This window comes from Leiobunum rupestre, chromosome 9 (genome assembly GCF_980474605.1).
Source record: "Leiobunum rupestre chromosome 9, qqLeiRupe1.1.hap1, whole genome shotgun sequence".
NCBI classification, from domain to species: domain Eukaryota; kingdom Metazoa; phylum Arthropoda; class Arachnida; order Opiliones; family Sclerosomatidae; genus Leiobunum; species Leiobunum rupestre.
This window is the reverse complement of record NC_143392.1, coordinates 21304709-21326188: the sequence shown is the minus strand read 5'-3', so window position 1 is coordinate 21326188 and position 21480 is coordinate 21304709. Positions and strand designations below refer to the sequence as shown.

The 21480-nt window shown below is 36.7% G+C and overlaps 1 protein-coding gene across 1 annotated transcript in view; it reads right to left on the bottom strand.

The window, feature by feature from the left end:
- Nucleotides 1–21480, bottom strand: part of SerT (Serotonin transporter) — a 43382-nt gene that overhangs the window by 1650 nt on the left and 20252 nt on the right. The window contains exons 4-10 of the mRNA XM_090159457.1: nt 11986–12124; nt 11282–11416; nt 11112–11215; nt 10521–10758; nt 4144–4275; nt 2013–2213; nt 58–225 (exon numbers count right to left, since the gene is read on the bottom strand). Of these exons, the coding sequence (XP_090015583.1) occupies nt 58–225; nt 2013–2213; nt 4144–4275; nt 10521–10758; nt 11112–11215; nt 11282–11416; nt 11986–12124 (1117 nt within the window). The remainder of the gene's footprint in view (nt 1–57; nt 226–2012; nt 2214–4143; nt 4276–10520; nt 10759–11111; nt 11216–11281; nt 11417–11985; nt 12125–21480) is intronic.

Here is a 21480-nt window from a genome sequence, read left to right as displayed (position 1 = left end):
GTTATCTATTTTGCCGCCATCCCAACCTACTTTGTCATACTTTAGTAAAACATTTACCTCCATGAAAGTTCCAGGTGTGATGATAAGCTTGTAGACGGCGAAACTTGGTATGCACATAAGGGCCGATGAAGTCAGTAACCAGCCTACTATAATGGCCCATTTGGGGTAGACGTAACCTTCCAAGACCAGATCTTTATGCTCCACTATGGCTGCCACAAATATCGCCTAAAACATATACATCAATATTATGTCATTTTAAGCTTACAATTTAATCGAAATTAGTTAGGGCGTTAGGAAAAACCAAGCCAATGGATGGGAAACCTTTTTGGAAATTCATTGTTAGTTATAGCATAAGTAACATAGTTAATATAAGTATGACACTTGTTTTAATGCTAATTTTCTTACCAGACCTTTTTTCGACCCTGACACTCGCTAATCTCCGATTTCGACCGAACTGAGTAATAATGATAACAGTAATAATAATCAGCTAGGCTATTACCCAAGGCACCACCTTAGGCCCAAGTCATCAAGCGACTTTTAAAGCCATAAATTCAGGTGACCGGGTTACAACGCGTAGGAGGGTGGTGGCAAGCCCTTCATGCCACGCGAGCCAACAGCTCCCTACACTAACGATTACCGTTAACCTCAACAAGTTTTTATGGAAGGGGAAACCGAAGAGCTCGGGGAAAACCCCTTAATCCCGTGGGGAGATAACTTGCAAACTCAACGCAAAAGGAATAGTTCCGAGTTTGAAAAAATAAAACCATGAAGTAGCAGATCTCTTGTTCATTAGTAAATTCAATATTAATTCACCATAGAGTAATATCGGCGTGACGTATGTCGACGTCATCCATGCTTTTTCCTATAGATAAAAAACTGCCCTCAAAATGGCGGCCATAGCCCAAATCTACAGAGCGATACTACTCTATGGTAAGAAAAGAAAATATTTATAATTTTATATAGTATATGGTGTAGTGTATTTCGCCTTGGGCATATTTAGTCACTAGGGGGGTCTATGAAGAGCTAAACTTTGATTGGGGAGGCTGAGTAGTTAGCACTTTCGCCTCGCAGCAAGAGTAACCGGGTCCGATCCCAACTTGTAGCACTAGGTGAAAACTCAGAACCACAGCTCTCCCCACTCGTTAAAGGGGTTTTACGATTTCCATAAAAACATGTAGAGGTTAACGGTAATAGTGAGTGTAGGAAGCTGTTTGCTCGCGTGGCATGAAGGGCTTTACACCACCCTCCTACGCGTTGTAACCCAGCCACCCGAATTAATGGCTTTAAAAGTCGCTCGATGACTTAGGCTTAGCTGATTATTATTATAACTGAGCAATAAACCTGAAAATCAGTTTGGTGATCATTTTTGCTAATGGTCATACTTATCGTACTTATGTTACTTATGGCTATATGCCCTATAATTAAGATATATCAGAAGTATCTATCACCCCATACTGCTAATGTAGTTATACGTCAAAGCTAAGCCCCGCCTTTGATCAGCTAGCATGACATTATTCTACGTCACAGATCACGAGGCAATCAATCAGTAAAAAACCCTATCCAATTTACCTGTTACATTTTACGTCTTTAGTCGCAATAATACAAGCGGTAAAATTTTCAAACGTTACACGATTTGGTTAGCAATTCGCGGCCATTGGTAACTGTCTAAAGATTGTAAAGGTACAAGTAGAGCATAGCGCCGCCGATCCAACGCCGCCGTCGCCGAATCGCCGCCACCATGCAATCCTCTCTTCCGGGCGCCGCCGCCGCCGCCTTTAAATTTTGAATCCCGCCGCCGAATTTTTGAATTTGTTTGGAATTTTGTACGTAACATTTTTATTTTTAAAAAACATTTTTTAACGGGGATAACATTTTTACCCCTTCACGCCGCCACTGCCGTAAAAAATCAACACCGCCGTGGATTTTTTACCCAAATCAAATTGACGTTTCATTTTGATGGTTTAGATGGATACTTCTTAGATAAGAGATATATTATAAACTTCTGGTTATACGAATATGAAGATGGGACTGATGCAAGTCCAACAAGCCCTCCAGAAGACTCCAGGTCTGAAGCCCAACATTTCTTTGATCTGTTCGGAGAATCTTTGGGCTCCGTAAAACCAGCAGACAGCCACAGACTCAACGAAGACCACGAAGAGCAGGGGCATCGCCGTACCGTACGAATCCAGTAAATTCACCAAGTAATTGCCTCCCTGTAGAAATGGGAGCGTGATTATTATTTTGGCCCAGATCAGGATCTTTTTATGCAGAGGTCAGCGTTATCCCAGGTTGTTTGTGCAACTTGATCGTCAGACTCAGACTGAGAAACAAATGTAATTGCGCTTTTACGTACCAATTTAAGCCTATCGTAAGGTCCCCATAAGTAAAGGTCTATCATAAAGCCCCATGTTGACGGCATTGTCCATGCGAGAAGAAAATTAACGTACGACGATAGGACAGTAGCGACATCTACTTTTCAAAATTTCTACAACTAAAATATTCTCTTACTTGGTAGAGCAGCCACGCTCGGGTTGATAAATGCCACACAAAACGCGTCTAAATCTCAATTATGAAAAATAAATACCTTCAGAAACAAGTTATCTTATTTCTAATAGCCAGTTTTAGGTTCTTATTAATCATTTTGCAAATATAAGTGTTAATTTTAAGTTTTAAAGCGATAAAATTGCTAATAAGCCTTGGCTACGGTGCTAAGGGCTGGTGGCGGAGATTTAAAAACGTTCGCGAAATTTATTTCAGAACTGCATAGTTAAGAACGTAGCCACTAGGAGGTGCAGATTTTGAATACCTACCTCTTAATAACGGGAAATTGATCGTCAAAAATTTGGCCTAGACCTTATGATCATTGAGTTGGGAATATTAATCTAGAGGTCCAATCAAAACGTCGGATTTCAGTATTTCGCGAAACAAGTTTTTAAAAAATAGGAATACTGCCGTCTGCTCCCAAATGACGAGAAAACTTTATCATTCTACCTGTGGCGCCGTCTATCTCTCAATGGTTCGTTCAAATAAGACGCGTTTTCCGGCAAAATTTTTTTTTTCAAAAATAATGGATGGCGCCACGTTTTCTCGTCATTTTAGAGGAGACGGCACATTCGTAATTTTCAAAAACTTGTTTCGCGGGGAGCAGATTTGATTGGATCTCTAGATTAATATTCCCAACTCAATGATTAAAAGACCATACTAGATAGCGCAAGACGTTTTAACGGGAAGGCAGTTAATAAGCACTGATTTGTGACGAAAAAAACAATTTGAAAATATGTTTTATGTTTTCCGGCAAAAAGATTTTTTTTCTCAAAAATAATGGATGGCGCCACGGGTCATATGATAACGTTTTCTCGTCATTTTAGAGGAGACGACACATTCGTAATTTTCAAAAACTTGTTTCGCGGGGAGCAGAATTGATTGGATCTCTAGATTAATATTCCCAACTCAATGCTTATGATAGGCTTATAGTACCATCTATACTGGTACCGCAAACTACATATAAAACCAATTATAGTACCTTTAAAAATATATTTTCTTCTCAAGTATTTGTAATAACACTAATAATATCCTACGTTTAAACATAAGTTATATAATATATTAAATTTTTAAAATGTCGTAGTTTACAGTCTTTATTCAGTCACTACCTTCTTAGGCCTGGAAATGCAGACCATAGGGGTTTTTTAAATGATATGTTGAATCTGCAATCCACCGAAGTTTTTTTAAGAATTGTAGTCTAGACACAATTTTTTAACTAAGCCTCGGCAATAGATGATATAAATCTAATTCTGTTTTACACTACCATTTATCCAAAAATTCGAAATTCCCGCGTTCATTTACCGCGGGAGAGCGACATCTAGGGAATTTTTGGAAATCGATGTTTCCACCCCTTTATTTTTGTATCTCCAGGTCAGTATTTAGAAGGCAGTGATTCGGTCAACCATATTTTGCGCTCAAATCATATTAGTTCCTCTAGCCATCGTTAGATGGCGACAGAGACACAGTGATAATTTCCCATTATTTATCCCACCAGATGAACGGATTGCACTTCGTTTTATATAACAGAGATAGGTCAGTTCGCTAACCTCTCCATAAAAAGATTTTGCCCGGACGAATGGAAAATTAATTAAAAACACCTACGTAAGTAGTGGTGGCCAGGGAACAGAAGTAAATGAATATGACCAAAATCGCGACGAAGATTTCACGTTGACGTCGCAGGACTCCCGGGTACTCGTCGCACAGGGCTGTAATCATGGCTTCCAGACCGCCAAACTATAGGTGATATTGTTCACTTTGAACGAAAATTCCGCTATACATTTACAGGGCCACAACGGCGTTTGAAATCTGGTACAACTCCATCCTGTTATTTTTTCAGCCTTTTTTCCGGGGCTCGCACGGGAAAGTAGTAAATTCAAACGCCGGTGTGGCTCTTTAAAGGGAGTATAACCATATGTCTCGCTTCCTTCAATAGGGTCATTCCATGACAAAACGCCTGCCACAGAACACCCGACCCCTTTCGATTTTGCCCAAATTTTGTATACAGGGTTTTTTGGGCCTAGGAAAACGATTTTGACAGTTTCATAACGATCGGTTCAGCCGTTTACGAGATACAGCATACGCGTTTTTTCAAAAGTACGCCTTGACCCCCTAAATGTTTTCTACTATATCTTAAGACATAATTATCGCAAAATCACATGTAATACCTCATTTTAAAGACAATGCGCACCCGAATATGAATATTTAATCAGAGTTGTCATTTGACGTAAATGTCATTAAAATCTGGGCATTTAAATAATTTGACCTTTGACCTTGCCCAGACACCTCAGTCGTAGGTCAACGATTTTAGCATTTTTAAAATTCCCACTATCGAATACATAATAATCACTCAAAATCTCAAAGTAATATTTGTAGTTTTCGAGATATTAATTTTTGAAATTTACCCCTCAAATTAATGAAAATGCTATTTTATACACGAAACTAGTTGACCTACTAAATAAATTAAAAATATTATTATTTTGGTAATTTTGAGTTTAGAATATCAAATACACTAATTCTTAAATTAAGTTGAGTTATTTACATATTATTTTTAGTTTTGCATGTTATCTGTAGACAGAAGACATCACTAAATTGCTTGTCCTTAGTATAGTCTGGCGTTCAATATTATTGTAGCGTATCTTACTGCACCCTAAAATGGAAATGTGCTAGATATCTCAAGAAAACCCAATATTGCTCTTAGTCATATCGATTACGTTTTTAATAACGTAAAAATGTTTTAATATCTTTTTAATATATAATAGTTATAATTGAGTAGTTAAATATATTAACAGCGATAATTGAGTAGCGAAATAGAATTTATTTAACTGTATATTCTCGAACAAAGCCCTGAAATGGATCGAAATTGTTCGTTTTGGAGAGATAGTAGTAAATGTCATTTGCAAACACTTTCGAAAACAGTTGGTATCAACAACCATCTGTCCGAGGATGACAAATTAGTTCTTAGCAGCCGAACAGCTATACCTATGTCCAAAATAAGAAACATATGTCGTCACCATGAAGAACTTTTTATGAAAAGGTATTCAACGAGTCAAAAGAAGTGTATGAATCCTTTTGGGACTCACGACGCTGAAAGAAAGAGTGGACTAAAAACTATTTCATTGGATTTGTTCAAAAAATTAAAGTTACGAGGAATTGAAGTTATCGCTGGAAATAAGTTGTGCATCCAGTGTTTTATGTCTGCTGGAAAAAAAGTAAAGGATGAACTCCAAATACAGTTGGACGTTTCAGAAGTTCACACTGCACAAGAATCACAAGAAAGCGATTCTTTTTCATTTAGTCAACCTTGTTCATCGGGAGATGCGACGCAAGACGACAAAGCTATAGCTTTAGTGGCAGTTAACGAAACTCTAATAAACTTGGGAGAATCTCCTGTTAAAAGAAGTAAGAAATATATTCAATTTGAAAGAATTTATATATGTATACATATATAAATACATATATTTTTTAACTTTTGTACAGAAGGTTTGTCATCTCGCCAAAAAACAATTCTAAGCAGGACTAAGTTAAACGCTGTGAACAATTCATTGAAACGCAAATTAGAAGAGTCAATGGAAATTTCTCTTGATGAAACAGACGATAATATGGTTACGGACGATGTTTTTAGAAAGCTCGAAGAACATCGATTATATGAGAATATTTTGAACGAACTGAGAGAGAAATTCAATAACTCCAAGACATCATACGGCGAAAAGCTTCAGATCCTGACCTTGTCACCATTTGGAATACAACGCACAATGGAGGAATTTGGAGCACCAGAATACATGGTCAAACGAAGCAGGAATCTTAAATCTAGTCAAGGAATTCTTTCGCTACCAGAGAAACAATCGAAGGGATTAATATTGACCGAAAACGTTAAATCAAAGGTCGTTGAATTTTACGAAAATGACGATAACAGTCGTATGACACCTGGACAAAAGGAGTTTGTGTCAGTTAGAAACCACGAGACAGGTCAAAAAGAACATCATCAAAAGAGGCTTGTACTGCTGAACCTGAGAGAGCTCTATAACAAATTCAAGGAAGAGCATGATTTGACGTTAGGATTTTCGTCATTTTGTTATCTACGACCACCTTGGTGTGTATTAGCAGGTTCGTCAGGTACACATTCAGTGTGTGTCTGCACCTATCACCAAAATGTCAAGCTAATGATATCAGCTCTACCGTCTCCTTGTCCTTTAAAATGTGATATCGATTTCATGGCGCTCACCGTGTGTGACACTCAAAACAGGAATTGTATGATGAGGGTGTGCAAGGACTGTCCTGGGAAAAATGGTCTACTTGAAAATGAATATTTAACGAACCTTTTAGAAGATTTTGAAAATATAAAGTTCATGCAATGGGTGACAACTGACAGCACAAAGCTCATGACCTTGAGCGAGAGTGTTGAAAACTTTTTCGACTCTTTGGCCATTAAACTACTTGAACTAACGCGTCATCATTACACATCTAAGTCGCAATCTAATTATCTTAAAAACCTCAAAAAAACTCTAAAACCTGGTGACGTAATTGTTCTCGGTGATTTTGCGGAGAACTATTCCTTCGTAATTCAAGACGAAGCACAAGGGTTCCATTGGGACAATTCTCAAGCGACAGTGCATCCCTTCGTAATCTACTTCAGGTTAGTCGAAAACGGAGAACTTAACCACTTAAATTTTTGTATTATCAGTGATACCAGAACACATACAACCAATACTGTTCACAGTTTTTTAACTTATCTAATTCCAAATATAAAAACACATGTTCCTAATGTTAGAAAGCTAATTTATTTTACGGATGGATGTGCTGGACAGTATAAAAACAAATACAACTTTTCTAATCTCTGTTGCCACAAACAAGATTTTGGTTTGGACGCTGAATGGCATTTTTTTGCCACATCTCATGGCAAGGGACCTTGTGACGGAATTGGCGGAACAGTGAAGCGTAAAACAGCAAGAGTCAGTCTTCAGCGACCAGTGACTGGACAGATTTTGACTCCAACAGATATGTTTAATTTCTGCCTATCAAACTTCGAAAATATCAAGTTCATCTATGTTAAAAACGAAGAAATTGAGCGACAAAAGGAACTTTTAAAAGAAAGGTTTTCTAAAGCCATAACAGTAAAAGGAACTCGAGGGTTTCATAAATTCGTTCCGAAATCGTTAAATGAAATCATGGTTTCTCCGTTATCTAATGACGATTCGCTAACCACAGTTAAGGTTTCGACTTTAGAATTGTCAGATACTCGAAATCAAGAGGCTGAAAACTTTAAAGTGGGAAATTTGGAAGCCAGCGTCTACAAAGGCCAACTTTACGTTGGATTAATTGAGGAAGTATCAGAAGAGTTTGGAGACTTCTTTGTAAACTTTTTGCGTCCCCCTGGTATTTCGGACAAATACACATGGCCCAGAAGGATCGATAGCAGTTGGGTGTCAAGTGAAAATGTTCTATGTGCAATTGAAATTCTTGTAGGTTTACCAAATTCGAAAGGCTACCAAATCAAAGAACACGATAAAAATAAAATTACCAAAGCCTTTTCCATGTATAAAGAAGTTTAAGCTGTTTTGTGTAAATAAAAAATTAATTGGTGTGTAAACTATAAAAATAAATGGTTTTGGTATTTCATTTTGTGTGTGGTGGGGTAAATTTCAAAAATTAATATCTCGAAAACTACAAATATTACTTTGAGATTTTGAGTGATTATTATGTATTCGATAGTGGGAATTTTAAAAATGCTAAAATCGTTGACCTACGACTGAGGTGTCTGGGCAAGGTCAAAGGTCAAATTATTTAAAGGCCCAGATTTTAATGACATTTACGTCAAATGACAACTCTGATTAAATATTCATATTAGGGTGCGCATTGTCTTTAAAATGAGGTATTACATGTGATTTTGCGATAATTATGTCATAAGATATACTAGAAAACATTTAGGGGGTCAAGGCGAACTTTTGAAAAAACGCGTATGCTGTATCTCGTAAACGGCTGAACCGATCGTTATGAAACTGTCAAAATCGTTTTCCTAGGCCCAAAAAACCTTGTATACAAAATTTTGGCGAAATCGAAAGGGGTCGGGTGTTAAAATTAAAAAAAAACTAGGTCGTTTTGTCATGGAATGACCCAATACCCAATCGTGGCGCGATAGTCTAGAACCAAAAGCGACATAAGACCCAAAAGTGTGTCAACTCTACCTTTACGCTCTTTAAAATATATATATATATATGTGGGGACAAGGGTGGGAACACCCGTGGCGGAAGTATTCCGACCACACGTTGGGGGATTGGTGGTCGTCCTCACACGGCCATCCACAAACTCTTTCTCCCAGGCGCTTGGGATTACAGGAGTACGCCACTACTCCCGGCCTCTAAAATATTTACTGACAATGTGAGTGCTAGTCTCACCTTGGACGAATAATTACTGGACTCGAAACAAAATGGCGCGTAGTGTCAAGTATTGGAAATATTTCTATCCAAATAATAAACACGTGCCCAATATTAGCGGACGACGTTAGTCCTAGCGTGCTTAGCTCGTCACTGTCGTCAAAGCTTACACCTTTATTTCCATTTCGACTAGGCATTTTTAAATTTATAATCTATTTAACCCTTCACATGCAAACACGTGAAAGCGAACTTCCTATTTAAATTAATTAAATCATTACCCTTTCATTTTAATTCCAATACAATAATTACTGAATAATCAAAAGCCTATTAAAATTCCAAAAGCCTCACTTCTATTAAAAACAGCGGAACAGACGACGGAATGCGGGTCATCTGACATTTTACGCACGTGTTTTGTATTTGGTTAAAATATTTCGCGATTCTCTCGGTAGGAGCGCTGACGGGCGATGCAAATTGTGGAACCGGGGATTGTGCTTAGGTTTCGAGTCCAGTAATTATTCGTCCAAGGTCTCACAATAGACTACATAGCCTACTAGTTGGAATAGTACTAGCGACATTATATTTAGTCTAAGGTCTGGATCGAATTTCGCCCGTAGGTGGGGTGGCGGAGTTATTAGCGCTTTCGCCTCGCAGCTAGAGGAGCCGGGTTCGATCCCAGCTTGTGGCACTGGGTGAAAACTCGGAACTACTACTTCCGCGTTGAGTTTGCAAGTTCTCTCCCCGCTGGTTTAAGGGGTTTTCCCCCGAGTTCTTCGGTTTGATCTTTCCATAAAGATTTGTCGAGGTTAACGGTAATAGTTAGTGTAGGGAGCTGTTGGCTCTCGTGGCATGAAGGGCTTGCCACCCCCCTCCTACGCATTGTAACCCGGCCACCTGAAGTAATGGCTTTAAAAGTCGCTTGACGAGTTAGGCCTAAGTTGGTGCCAAGGGTATTAGCCGAGCTGATAATTATTATTATTACGTTCTAAAACGCCTCACTCGCCGGCGCTGAAGTTGAGAAAATTTAAAATTTCGATGACGTATTTTTAACCCCCTCTCCCACTCCCTCTTTTTACTGCGCGACAAGCTCTCATTAAACGTTGTACCGTACTGAAACACTTTTGGGTCTCATGTCTATGGCGTGTCATATATGTCAATTTCGCTAGAACCTAGGAGCAACAAACACAGCACCCCACACAAGGAGAACGCAACCCGTCAAAAGTCATGCATTTTCTTGCGTACATTTTTCATTGGTTAGACTCATTAGCGCCTGCTGCCGTCGGAAGGGGAAAATTCGGAAATTGGCTTCGCCCCCGCCCGTGAAACGTACCGCGTAAAGGTTCGTCCAATGAAATTTGTACACAACACTGCGTTAGCGTGGTTAAAGACTAGCTGCGTTCTCCTTGCGTTTGTTGCTCCTAGCTAGAACGTAGCAGGAAATTCCAGTTTTATATCCTGTTGCGAGTTCTATAGAAGTAGCGTTGGGATAAATACTCTAACTGCAGGATTTTCTACTAAGTTCTCGACTGTCGCGCCACGAGTGAGCAATGAAGGAAGCTTGGCTTTCGATGCTAGGGTTATACTCCGTTTAAGAGGAATATCCCGACTTACGGTGCTGTCCAGTCCTAGCGTGATCAGCATCAGGAAGAAGAGGATGGACCAAAATACGGAACCGGACATGGTGGCGATGGCTTCGGGGTAGACCACGAAGACCAAACCTGGTCCGTCCGTCACCACGTTGCTGATGTCGCGGCTCAATTCGTGCGCCATGTATCCCAACACCGAGAAAATCACGAATCCCGCCAAGAAACTCGTGGCGCAGTTAATGGAACTCGTTATGAGTGCGTCTCTACATTCATTTAGTTAAAATAAGTATAATTTTGGACTTAGAATAGGTGAAAAATATTTTAGAGTAGGTGAGATAAATATTTTAGAGTAGGTAAGATAAATATTTTAGAGTAGGTGAGATAAATATTTTAGAGTAGATGAGATAAATATTTTAGAGTAGATGAGATAAATAATATTTTAGAGTAGATAAGATAAATAATATTTTAGAGTAGGTAGGTGAGATAAATATTTTAGAGTAGGTGAGATAAATATTTTAGAGAAGGTGAACTATATTTTAGAGCCGTAGAAAAATATTTTAGACCAAAATGGCAGTAAAAGTGTTCGACACGCCGCGCTCCCGTATTAAAAACTTACTTGTAACAGTTATTGTGAAACTGATTATAGCTGGATAAAGCCAATAGGGTTCCGAAACCGGGTCCTAACGAAAAGAATATTTGAGTAGCCGCGTCAATCCAAACCTTTGATCAAAAATTAAATTATTATTATCAATTAATTAATTCCGACTTACGTTAATTATAAATTACCTGACTGTCTCCCAATCGGTCCCATTGGGGGTATAAATAGTAGATAATTCCATCCTTAGCTCCATCTAGCGTTATTCCGCGTATCAATAATATAAACAGTACTGCGTAGGGCAAAGTAGCCGTTACCCAAACTGCCTGAAATAATTTACCATTATTTAATTTTAGAATAATTTAAGTCAAAGAAAAGTTGAATTTAAATTTTTGCAAAAAATAGTGGGGTTGCAAAGGTAAAATCGTTGCCACGCGATAGATGGCGCCACCAGTTCCGTAATCGTTCTTAAAATAGCGATTTTTCCAAAATGGCATTTTTTTTCTGTCCGACTCCCGCCGCTGCTGGGTTTAAAGGGCTGGAACCGGGCGCGTAAATCGAGGCGGAAAATGTTCTCATTAGTGGAAAGTGATTTTTCGAAAGTTTCGGGCCGAGAAATTCCGCGAGATCTCGGTCGGGGAGCAACCGAGGTCCGCGGAATTCGTCGCAGCCCGGGACCTCTTCCCCCCTCCCTCCGTAATTTCCAGGTCTTATTCCTATTATAATAAAGCGACTCCCACGTCTTCCGGATAATTCTCGACGAAGTTACTGGCTAGCCTCATTTTCGCGGTAAATTATGTATAGGGGCAAAATCTCGGAATGTTAATTTGGTCGAATTTATATTGAAATTTACGTACGCTTTTAAAATAGTCTTCGCGTCGTTTGGACGGCTTACCTTTCCGGAACTCTTGACTCCTTTCCAAAGGGCGAAGTACACTACGAAAAAGACTAAAAATAGGCATAACGCTAGCGACCATTTTATCGGTCCCAGGTCCCCGATGCCCGTCGATTCGTGAAATTGCAGTACGCTGCGTCTGTTTTGAAAAGAGAAAAATTATTAAATTATGGTTATGGAAGATTACGTATTTTGCTTTGCATTATCCTAATTCTTGGAGAAAAGCTAGCACCACCTTAGGCCCAAGTCCTCTTGTGACTTATAATGCCTTTAAACAGTTGGCCGGGAGTGGTGCTGTAAAACAATGGACGTTATTCCTATTTCCCTCAAGCGGTGGTTTTTGGAAGCTTATAAATAAACAAAATTTCTGAAACAGACGCTATTTTCACAGGATTTCCACGCAGTTTTCGTATTAATTTATAATATGTCTACCTAGGTGCTAACCACTTCCTAAAATTCTGCACACCGATTACAGCGAGTACAGTCTTTGGTAGTGCTAAATCTGTAATCGATTACGTAATCACTTTAGTACAGTCAAAGCTACAGGCTTGTACACATTATTACGGATAGTGATCAACCCCTCGATTTCTACTATAAATTGTATGGCAACACTGTTTTTAACGACAATTAAATAGGGTTGCCGAAATTTTCGAGGAAAAATAAATAAGGTAGGTAATCTGCGTGGCAACACTGTTGAAATAGCGTCTGCTCCAGCATTGTCCCTTTATAAGCCTGCAAAAACCACCACTTAAAGGGCCACACCGGCGTTTGAAAAATTCCGCCTGGATTTACCACGTAATCATATTCTGGAAACAAGCCAGTGGCGTAGCTGGGGGAACATGCCCCCCCCCCTCGAAACGTATGGTCGTACGCCACTGAAACACGCACGGGAAACTGGTTAAATTCAAACGCCGGTGTGTTTCTTTAAGGGAAATAGGAATAACGTCCATTTTAAGCCTTCATTGTGATGACAGTCGGACAGTCGGTAAGCAAAAAGGGGAAAAACACGGGTTTTGTTTTGGCGCGTGTGGACGCAAGAAGGGTAATAGGAGCTTAAATAAAATATCGCCAAAGAAATCGCCAAGAAGTAATATTTCCGAGAGCGAGGACCTGTTTATATAGCGCTTGTTGAAATAATGGAAACTTTTTACCTGTACGGTATGCAACAAGTGTTTCCTTTTAACCAGGTAGCTTTTTTTGACATTTTAAGGCTTAGCAAAAACACGACGTTTTGTTTACAGGTGAAAAGTTTTCATTATTTCAAGCGCTACATAAAAAGTAACACTTTCGTAAGTATGCCATCTAGGAGCCACAAACACAGCACCCCACACAAGGAGAACGCAATCCGTCAAAAGTCGTGCATTTTTCCTTGCCTATAGTTTTCATTGGTTAGACGCTTTAGCGCCTGCTACCGTCGGAAGGGTAAAATTCTGAAATTGTCTCCCCCCCACCTTCCCGTAAAACGTGCAGCGTAAAGGTTCGTCCAATCAAATTTGTACACAACACTGCGTTAGCGTGTTTACAGGCTAGCTAAGTTATTTTTTTAATGAAACCTTGTGACGAAAAACACGTTGTCAACTTTCGAAAATGCACAGATTTTCCTCGGGCGTTTCTAGCATTGACAATCTATAGCTTAGCTCAGTGTTTCCCTAACATGGTTCCGGGGGTTCCGCGGAACTATTAAGGGGAAATATAAAGTGCTAATAACCCACAGGGCTGAAAGTTGTCGCACGTAAAATGTATGCTGTGTATTTAGGCTTTATTTTAATGCTATTTATTTGTTGTACTTAAATGGCGAGCACAATCTTCGGTGTAACTTATCTACCGCTTTCGTGGGAGCTTAGGCATTTTTAGTTTAGTCTCATTGTTCGTGAGTCCTGCTGCACAATTTAATTTAAAAATTTATATCCGTTTTTTTTCGTTATACAGGGTGTTTTAAAGGATATGCAAACTTTTGAAGGAGTTGTAGGGGGTGAGTTGAGAAGTATGCCTGTTTTTTTTTTTCATTTTCCTACGATGAGTTAAAAGAGCGCCAGAGAGCTTCAAGGTGTGGCTTACTAGCCCCAGGAAGTAGGTTGCAACAAGCGCAAAACCAAGCAGCAGGGAAATGTGAACATTAAGGTTTGGGTTCGCGTATTAGGATGTATTTTGTGAAGAAGATGGAGTACTTAGTAATGAAATTGATGCAAATGAATCTGTGAAGCCATTGGAGTCATTGAACCCGTTAGACCTATCGAACCCATTGATCCAGTAGAAAGGGATTATGGTAGATTTGAAAAATCACTTGTATAATAATAATAAATTTATTATTTTAAAGGCTCAAGGTGGAATGACAGAGCCGTAATCTTACTTATTTCTAAATCATCGTCATTAACTAATTCATTTAATAGAAGAGCCCGCTTTCGCGCCCAAATTTCAATTTCATCCGCCATTTTTAAACCTGTAAAAAGCAAAAGTTTACTAAAAGATTACAAAACCGTTCAACAACTTGAGACGTCACGATTGTAAGCGCTTAAATGTTTGAAAAGAATCGGTGATTCACCCATGGATTGTAGATTTTAGAGGATCGTTAAAAAGCCTGGTTTTTAGCCCCCGTAAACCAATCACACTAAGGGAGTCGTCCAAGGTTATTTGAAAAAAACAAGTATCGCTAAAAGTGGACGATACTGTTCGAAAAAAGAAAAAAGATAAACACGAAGTACATTTTTACACCAAAAGGTATTTTTTCGCGTTTTTATAGATCAAATATGATATACTAAATATCAGTTGATAGTTTTTATTGAATTAAAAAACCAAAATTAAAAATTACTAAAATATAAAGCGCCAAAAATTACGTAACAATATCAACCGCGTTAGATTGCCATTTTGAAATTTTAAGATCACGTGGTACAAACAACCTTGCAAGGCTCCCTCAGAGTCTCTCGAGCTGATTGATACGCGGGGAGAAATAAAATGCACTGTGGAAGGGTATGGAAAACCTGTCCTCTTAATTTACTGCCCATGGTTCACCGCTGGATTTAGAAATCGCTTACTGAACGCTCTTTTATTTTCTTCAAAAACATGTTGGATTTTTTTTCCAAAATTTTCAAAAAGGAGGATAAACTTTTGCCCCTTAACGCCGCCGCCGACCCAAATCAAATATTATGGCATTTAATATTTTAGTCGATACTTGTGGTTTGTTGCGTTGGTAATCGCTACAATTGTTGCACTAATTAATACAGGGGCGTTTCTGTTTGCCTAAAACGTGACACACACGTCTTGCGATCCCCCTGCCGGGTAAAATCTGCGTACCTCAACCTGCGCATGTGTGAAGGTATCCGCAAGAAGCGGCCATATTTAAAAAAAAAACTTGATTAGCGTCTACTGTTTTTTTTTAATATGGCCGCTGTTGAAAGATTCGGAGCTTGCTCGTGGGGTGTTGCCAGTGGCGTAACTAAGTACCCGCAGACACCGCGGGGGGTCCATGACATTTTCACAAAATAGGGGGTCCTTTCGTTTTAAGTATGGATTTTTTAATTTAAATTTTTAAATAAATAAAAGAATTATGCTTTAACAATTGGTAAAAATGTAGAAATCCCCAATATTTTCAGAGAACTTGTAAAAATGGGGTAAATAAAAAAATATTGTTTTTTTATAAAGGGCCCTTTTGATATCCTGTGGGGGAGCCCAAAATTGGTCGTTACGCCACTGGGTGTTGCTTGTGTTCGTGGCCATGGTAACGCGTATAGGTCGGCCATAACATTAAGACGCCGTCGTAGTGCGTGTTAGTAGACGAATTTTTGGTTTCGTTCGTAGTACTCCATTCAGGGCCGTCTTAAGGCATGGGCTAAATGGGCGACAGCCCAGGGCCCCCAGCCAGTTTTGGCTAGGGATAAGGTTTTAGTTAGTTAAATATTATTTATGCTCATTTATACTATGTATCTTTTAGTTACGTCTAAAGTAATTTGACTCATCGCCACATCGCGTATCATACTGTACCTACAATTTCTAAAACCTAACAGCGAGTCACTGTCAGTAAAAATCTTATTTTCAGTAGACCTATGTTATACTTTTGAAATTAAAAGTTTTGGTTTGATTATTGAATTTAGACAACGGACATACAAAGGCTGACCGTTGGGGATCGCAAAGGTCTTAAGAAATAATTTAGCCCAGCTCCCCAAAAAGGTCTTAAGACGGGCCTGACTCCATTTAAGAAATCTAGTGAAAAATTTAAAAAACCAAGTCACCAGAATCACTAGAGCCATAAGTAATACAAAAGCTGTAATTTTGACAAATAGAAATATACTAATGCCAAGGACGATAATATACTCAGTTCCGTCGCGAGTCCAAGGTGGAGTCCAAGGTGTCGAAAATAGGTTCGGTTAGAAAACTCGTTTATTCCCATTCGACCGAAAGAATTTTAAAATGTAGCCCAATTGGCGGGGTGATTTGGTATTTTATTTATAAGGTATGTACTATCGAAGATCCATGTTTAGGTTAGGTTAGGTTAGGTTAGGTTAGAGTTGGTTAAGTTTACCATTTCAGTTTTGGTTCAGTTACTTTTCTTGACTAGGTGAAGATAAAAATATAATTCATGCTCATTCCATTTTATTTTCAAATAAATGCATAGTACAAAGATATTAAAATGGCTTATTATTGATGTGTAAATACCCTCCTTTATTAGCTATCCGCTCCATTGCAAACGACTTCAGTAACTAAATTGAAAACATAGCAAAAGCCAATTTATATAGCAGCGTTCGGTCGAATGGGACACATAAAAACCGCACGTTTCGGCGGAATTCGGTCGAATGGGACACCTCAAAAACCGCCTTCGGTCGAATGGGATTTCGGTCGAATGGGACTAAAGCAGAAAACTAGCATTGAAACAATAGAAAGTGTCATACTTATGCTAGAGCTTAATGCAGCTCATAAGGAAAATTATGTGGTGTAAAAAGGTTTACTAATTTGTCCTCTTGAAAGTTGTTAATTTGCATTTGATACATTTTGATTTGTGATAATAGAGCTCGGCGGACCAGATAAACTAATCGCCCAAAATTTCGATTATTCATAAAAATTTCTGTTAACTGTTTATTTATGGATATTATTCGCGGTTATAAAACGATTTAATATGCAAAAAAATAAGTTTTTATTCGGATAATTTTCGGTTATGGATAAAAACAGATAAAACAGATATTTATTATCCAAACCCCGAGCTATAGTGATGAATCCGAGCGGATGAATCACAAAAATTCTATATATAATGGCTTTTTCTTTGGGGTGCTCCGGTGGCCGGTCCCGGAGATAATCGCGTTTTATATTGAATCGTAGCCCCGAGAGATAACGACAAAAAATGGAGGCGGTCGCGGAAGAAGATTTGCAAATTATTAATCTTTAATTATATTAGTACAGGAATCCATATCTCTACTTGGAATGCTTATCTTGGCGTATCGCGTATGGTAAGATCACTCTGACGGCTTTGGCCCCGCCTACGAGAGAAAAAATGCCCTTTGCGCGTGCTCCCCTCTCACGTTGTTGTTTGTTAAGTTAACATAGTGACGTCAGTCACGTCAAAAAAAAACCGTCAGCCACATTGCGACGAAACTCTGCCGCGATAAGCATTCCAAGTAGAGGTATGGATTCCTGATTAGTATCATTGGAAAATTTATGGATTTTATGTAAAATGAAATAAATAAATAGGTAAATAAATAAATAAACAGATAAACAAATATATAAACAAACAAACAAACAAATAAATAAATAGATAAATAAACATATAAACAAATAAATAGACAAATAAATAAATAAATAGATAAATAAACAGATAAATAAATATATAAATAAATAGACAAATAAATAAATAGATAAATAAACAGATAAATAAATATATATATAAATAAATAAATAGATAAATAAAGGGGGAGTGAAAACGTCACCAATGAGATCATTTGATTTTGTCAAGGGGGAAGGAGAAACAACGCAAAATTCTTCTCAACAGTCACTCTCCATAAATATAAATTAATTCTTTTTACTACATATCCGATAAATTATCATAAAAATTATAAAACCTTGCTATGCCTTTATTTAAAATTTAGATTGAAATCGTTCTCTAAATACTGCTCCGAAGGGTGGTCAAGAATGTATACAGGTACTTAAAGGGAATATAACCCTTTCAATTTTTTAAATTACCCGGTACAGTGGCGCCAAACATTTCTAAAGCCAAAGGCAAGAGCGGCCAGAGCTGTAAACGTTTGTGTTCCACACCAAATACCTGAGGTTATATTCCCTTTAAGAATATGGGTTAACCTCGCTTACTTCATAGCGAAAGCACGCCTGTTTTTTAATCGCGAAACGCAAACGTAGATGGGGCGATAGTCCGTGTGAAAGAGTGTCACTAAAAATTGTAAGCATATTCTTAAATGAATGAAGGCATTCTCAGGCGCGTAGGAATGTTTCGGATCAAGGGGGGGTACAAATATCATTTTTGCGCCCCATTAATAGGCTTTTGGCGCCTTTTTGGACCACTTTGGTGCGCTTTCTGATTTTAAGGGGAGTACATTGTAACCCTGTACAACCAGCGCAAAACCAAGCAGCAGGGACTTTAAATAAATAGAAATTTAGGGTTTAGCTTTATTATCCCTTTTCATTATGGACTTATCTACTTATTCGCCAATTTTATCATCCTTTACAATGCAATCCATAGGTGGTTCCTTTTAACTTAACATTACGTATATACTAATCTCCACCACTCTCCCCTATTCGGCTTTCCGTTGCTATATGCAACTCGTTTTGAAATTTTTAATATTTAGGCTTAGTTTCTCTATTCGGTGTTATAGTCGCGAGCCAGATTTCCCGCACGGTACTGACGAGTCCCAAATAGGACGAAACCGGTCTACCGTTGGATTTTCTGGCTATTTTATTTTATTTTATTTTATTTTATTTTATTTAATTATTCACTCGAAGATCTATTTGGTCCGAGTTTCGCGTTTTTTGTTTGCTCGAAGACCTATCGGTACGAGCTATTTGTAAGTTTTTAAATTTCTTCAAATTTATTTAGGGTTTAGCTTTATTATCCCTTTTCATTATGGACTTATCTACTTATTCGCCAATTTTATCATCCTTTAGGGACTTTAAATACTGTTTAACTTAAACAGTTTAAGTTTACTTTTTTACGCTGGTTACCTCGATTTGTATACAAAGCCCTTTTTAATGTTCGCTTTTTCTTGCTGCTTGGTTTTGCCTACTTCCAGGGGATAGTAGGCCACACTTTGAAGTTCTCTGGCGCTCTTTTAACTCATGGTAGGGAAATGGGACAAAAACAGGCATACTTCTGAACTCACCCCCTACAACTCCTTAAAAGTTTTGCATAACCTTTTGAAACACCCTGTATAATAATACCTTCGCATGTGGCCAAAGATTTGAACACTTTTTTAAGAAATAAAATTTAACATTTAGAGCTGTACATTTTCTTGCTTAAGTTTTAAGTATAAAAAATAAATTTCCGATCGCCACCACTGTGTCATGAAATGCGACTTTTGATTTGCCATTTAATTATTCATAATAATTCGTAAAATATTGACTATTTAAACTAAATATTAATTTATAAATAATATTTCGTAAAATATTGACTATTTAAACTAAATATTAATTTATTAATAATATTTCGTAAAATATTGACTATTTAAACTAAATATTAATTTATTAATAATATTTCGTAAAATATTGACTATTTAAACTAAATATTAATTTATTAATAATATTTCGTAAAATATTGACTATTTAAACTAAATATTAATTTATTAATAATATTTCGTAAAATATTGAGTATTTAAACTAAATATTAATTTATTAATATTTCGTAAAATATGGAGTATTTAAACTAAATATTAATTTATTAATAATATTTCGTAAAATATTGAGTATTTAAACTAAATAATAATTTATTAATAATATTTCGTAAAATATTGAGTATTTAAACTAAATATTAATTTATTAATAATATTTCGTAAAATATTGAGTATTTAAACTAAATATTAATTTATTAATAATATTTAATTCAAAAAATATAGTATTTAAACGAAATATTAATTTATTAATAATATTGAGTTAAAAAATATTGAGTATTTAAACTAAATATTAATTTATTAATAATATTTCGTAAAATATGGAGTATTTAAACTAAATATTAATTTATTAATAATATTTCGTAAAATATTGAGTATTTAAACTAAATAATAATTTATTAATAATATTTCGTAAAATATTGAGTATTTAAACTAAATATTAATTTATTAATAATATTTCGTAAAATATTGAGTATTTAAACTAAATATTAATTTATTAATAATATTTAATTCAAAAAATATAGTATTTAAACGAAATATTAATTTATTAATAATATTGAGTTAAAAAATATTGAGTATTTAAACTAAATATTAATTTATTAATAATATTTCGTAAAATATTGAGTATTTAAACTAAATATTAATTTATTACTATTTCATTCGAAAAATTTAGAGTATCTGAACTAAATATTAATTTATTAATAGTACTTAATTCGTAAAATATTGAGCATTTAAACTAAATATTAATTTATTAATACTTAATTCGTAAAATATTGAGCATTTAAACTAAATATTAATTTATTAATGTACTTAATTCGTAAAATATTGAGCATTTAAACTAAATATTAATTTATTAATGTACTTAATTCGTAAAATATTGAGCATTTAAACTAAATATTAATTTATTTATAAGAATATTCGAAAAAAGTTAATACTGTACGGAAGTGATAATGTAACTGATTACATAATTAGCATTACCGAAGGCTGTACTCAGTTCCATATGACTGTAATCGATGATTAGCTTCTCGCTAAATACTGATTTAGGAAGCATCTTCAAAGCTTATAGAAACTGATAACAGATGGCGTATCATACGACTTTTAATAAAACTATGCGCGTTCCTTCGAGGAGAATTCCGCTATTCGCGAACCGAAAACTATCTAATAAATGGCGCCCTAAATGTCTTTGTTTTCTGCGCATTATTTTTCGGTGTTTAGAAATTTAAAAAATAAGAATTAATCAGCTTTACAAACTTAACTGGCTGGTAACTTCTCTCTATATAGGGAAAATCAAACGAAAACTTGATTTAGGCTTTAAAATGGATTCCCATAACAAAGCCTGCTAGCGCTCCTATTTAGCCCTTGGCACCGCCATTTTATTTGTTTACATCGACTCCCCTGTTCAGCACCAGAAAAAATTACAGAGCTGCCAGATGTCTCGACAAATAAGGAGAAAGGTAATAGAATGTCCATTCTTGGTTGATAGTAGCTATTCGCGACCGAAACGAAGTGTAGGTGGCGTAACGGCGCTAGCCTTTCCGTGGTATCGCCAATGATCTAGCATCAGCTACAGACAATTTAAAAAGTCATAAGAGCGTTCTTTCTTAAATAAACTTAATACAATATAAGCAAATGATGCAAACATTATATTAAAATGCAAGTATCATTATTTATAAAG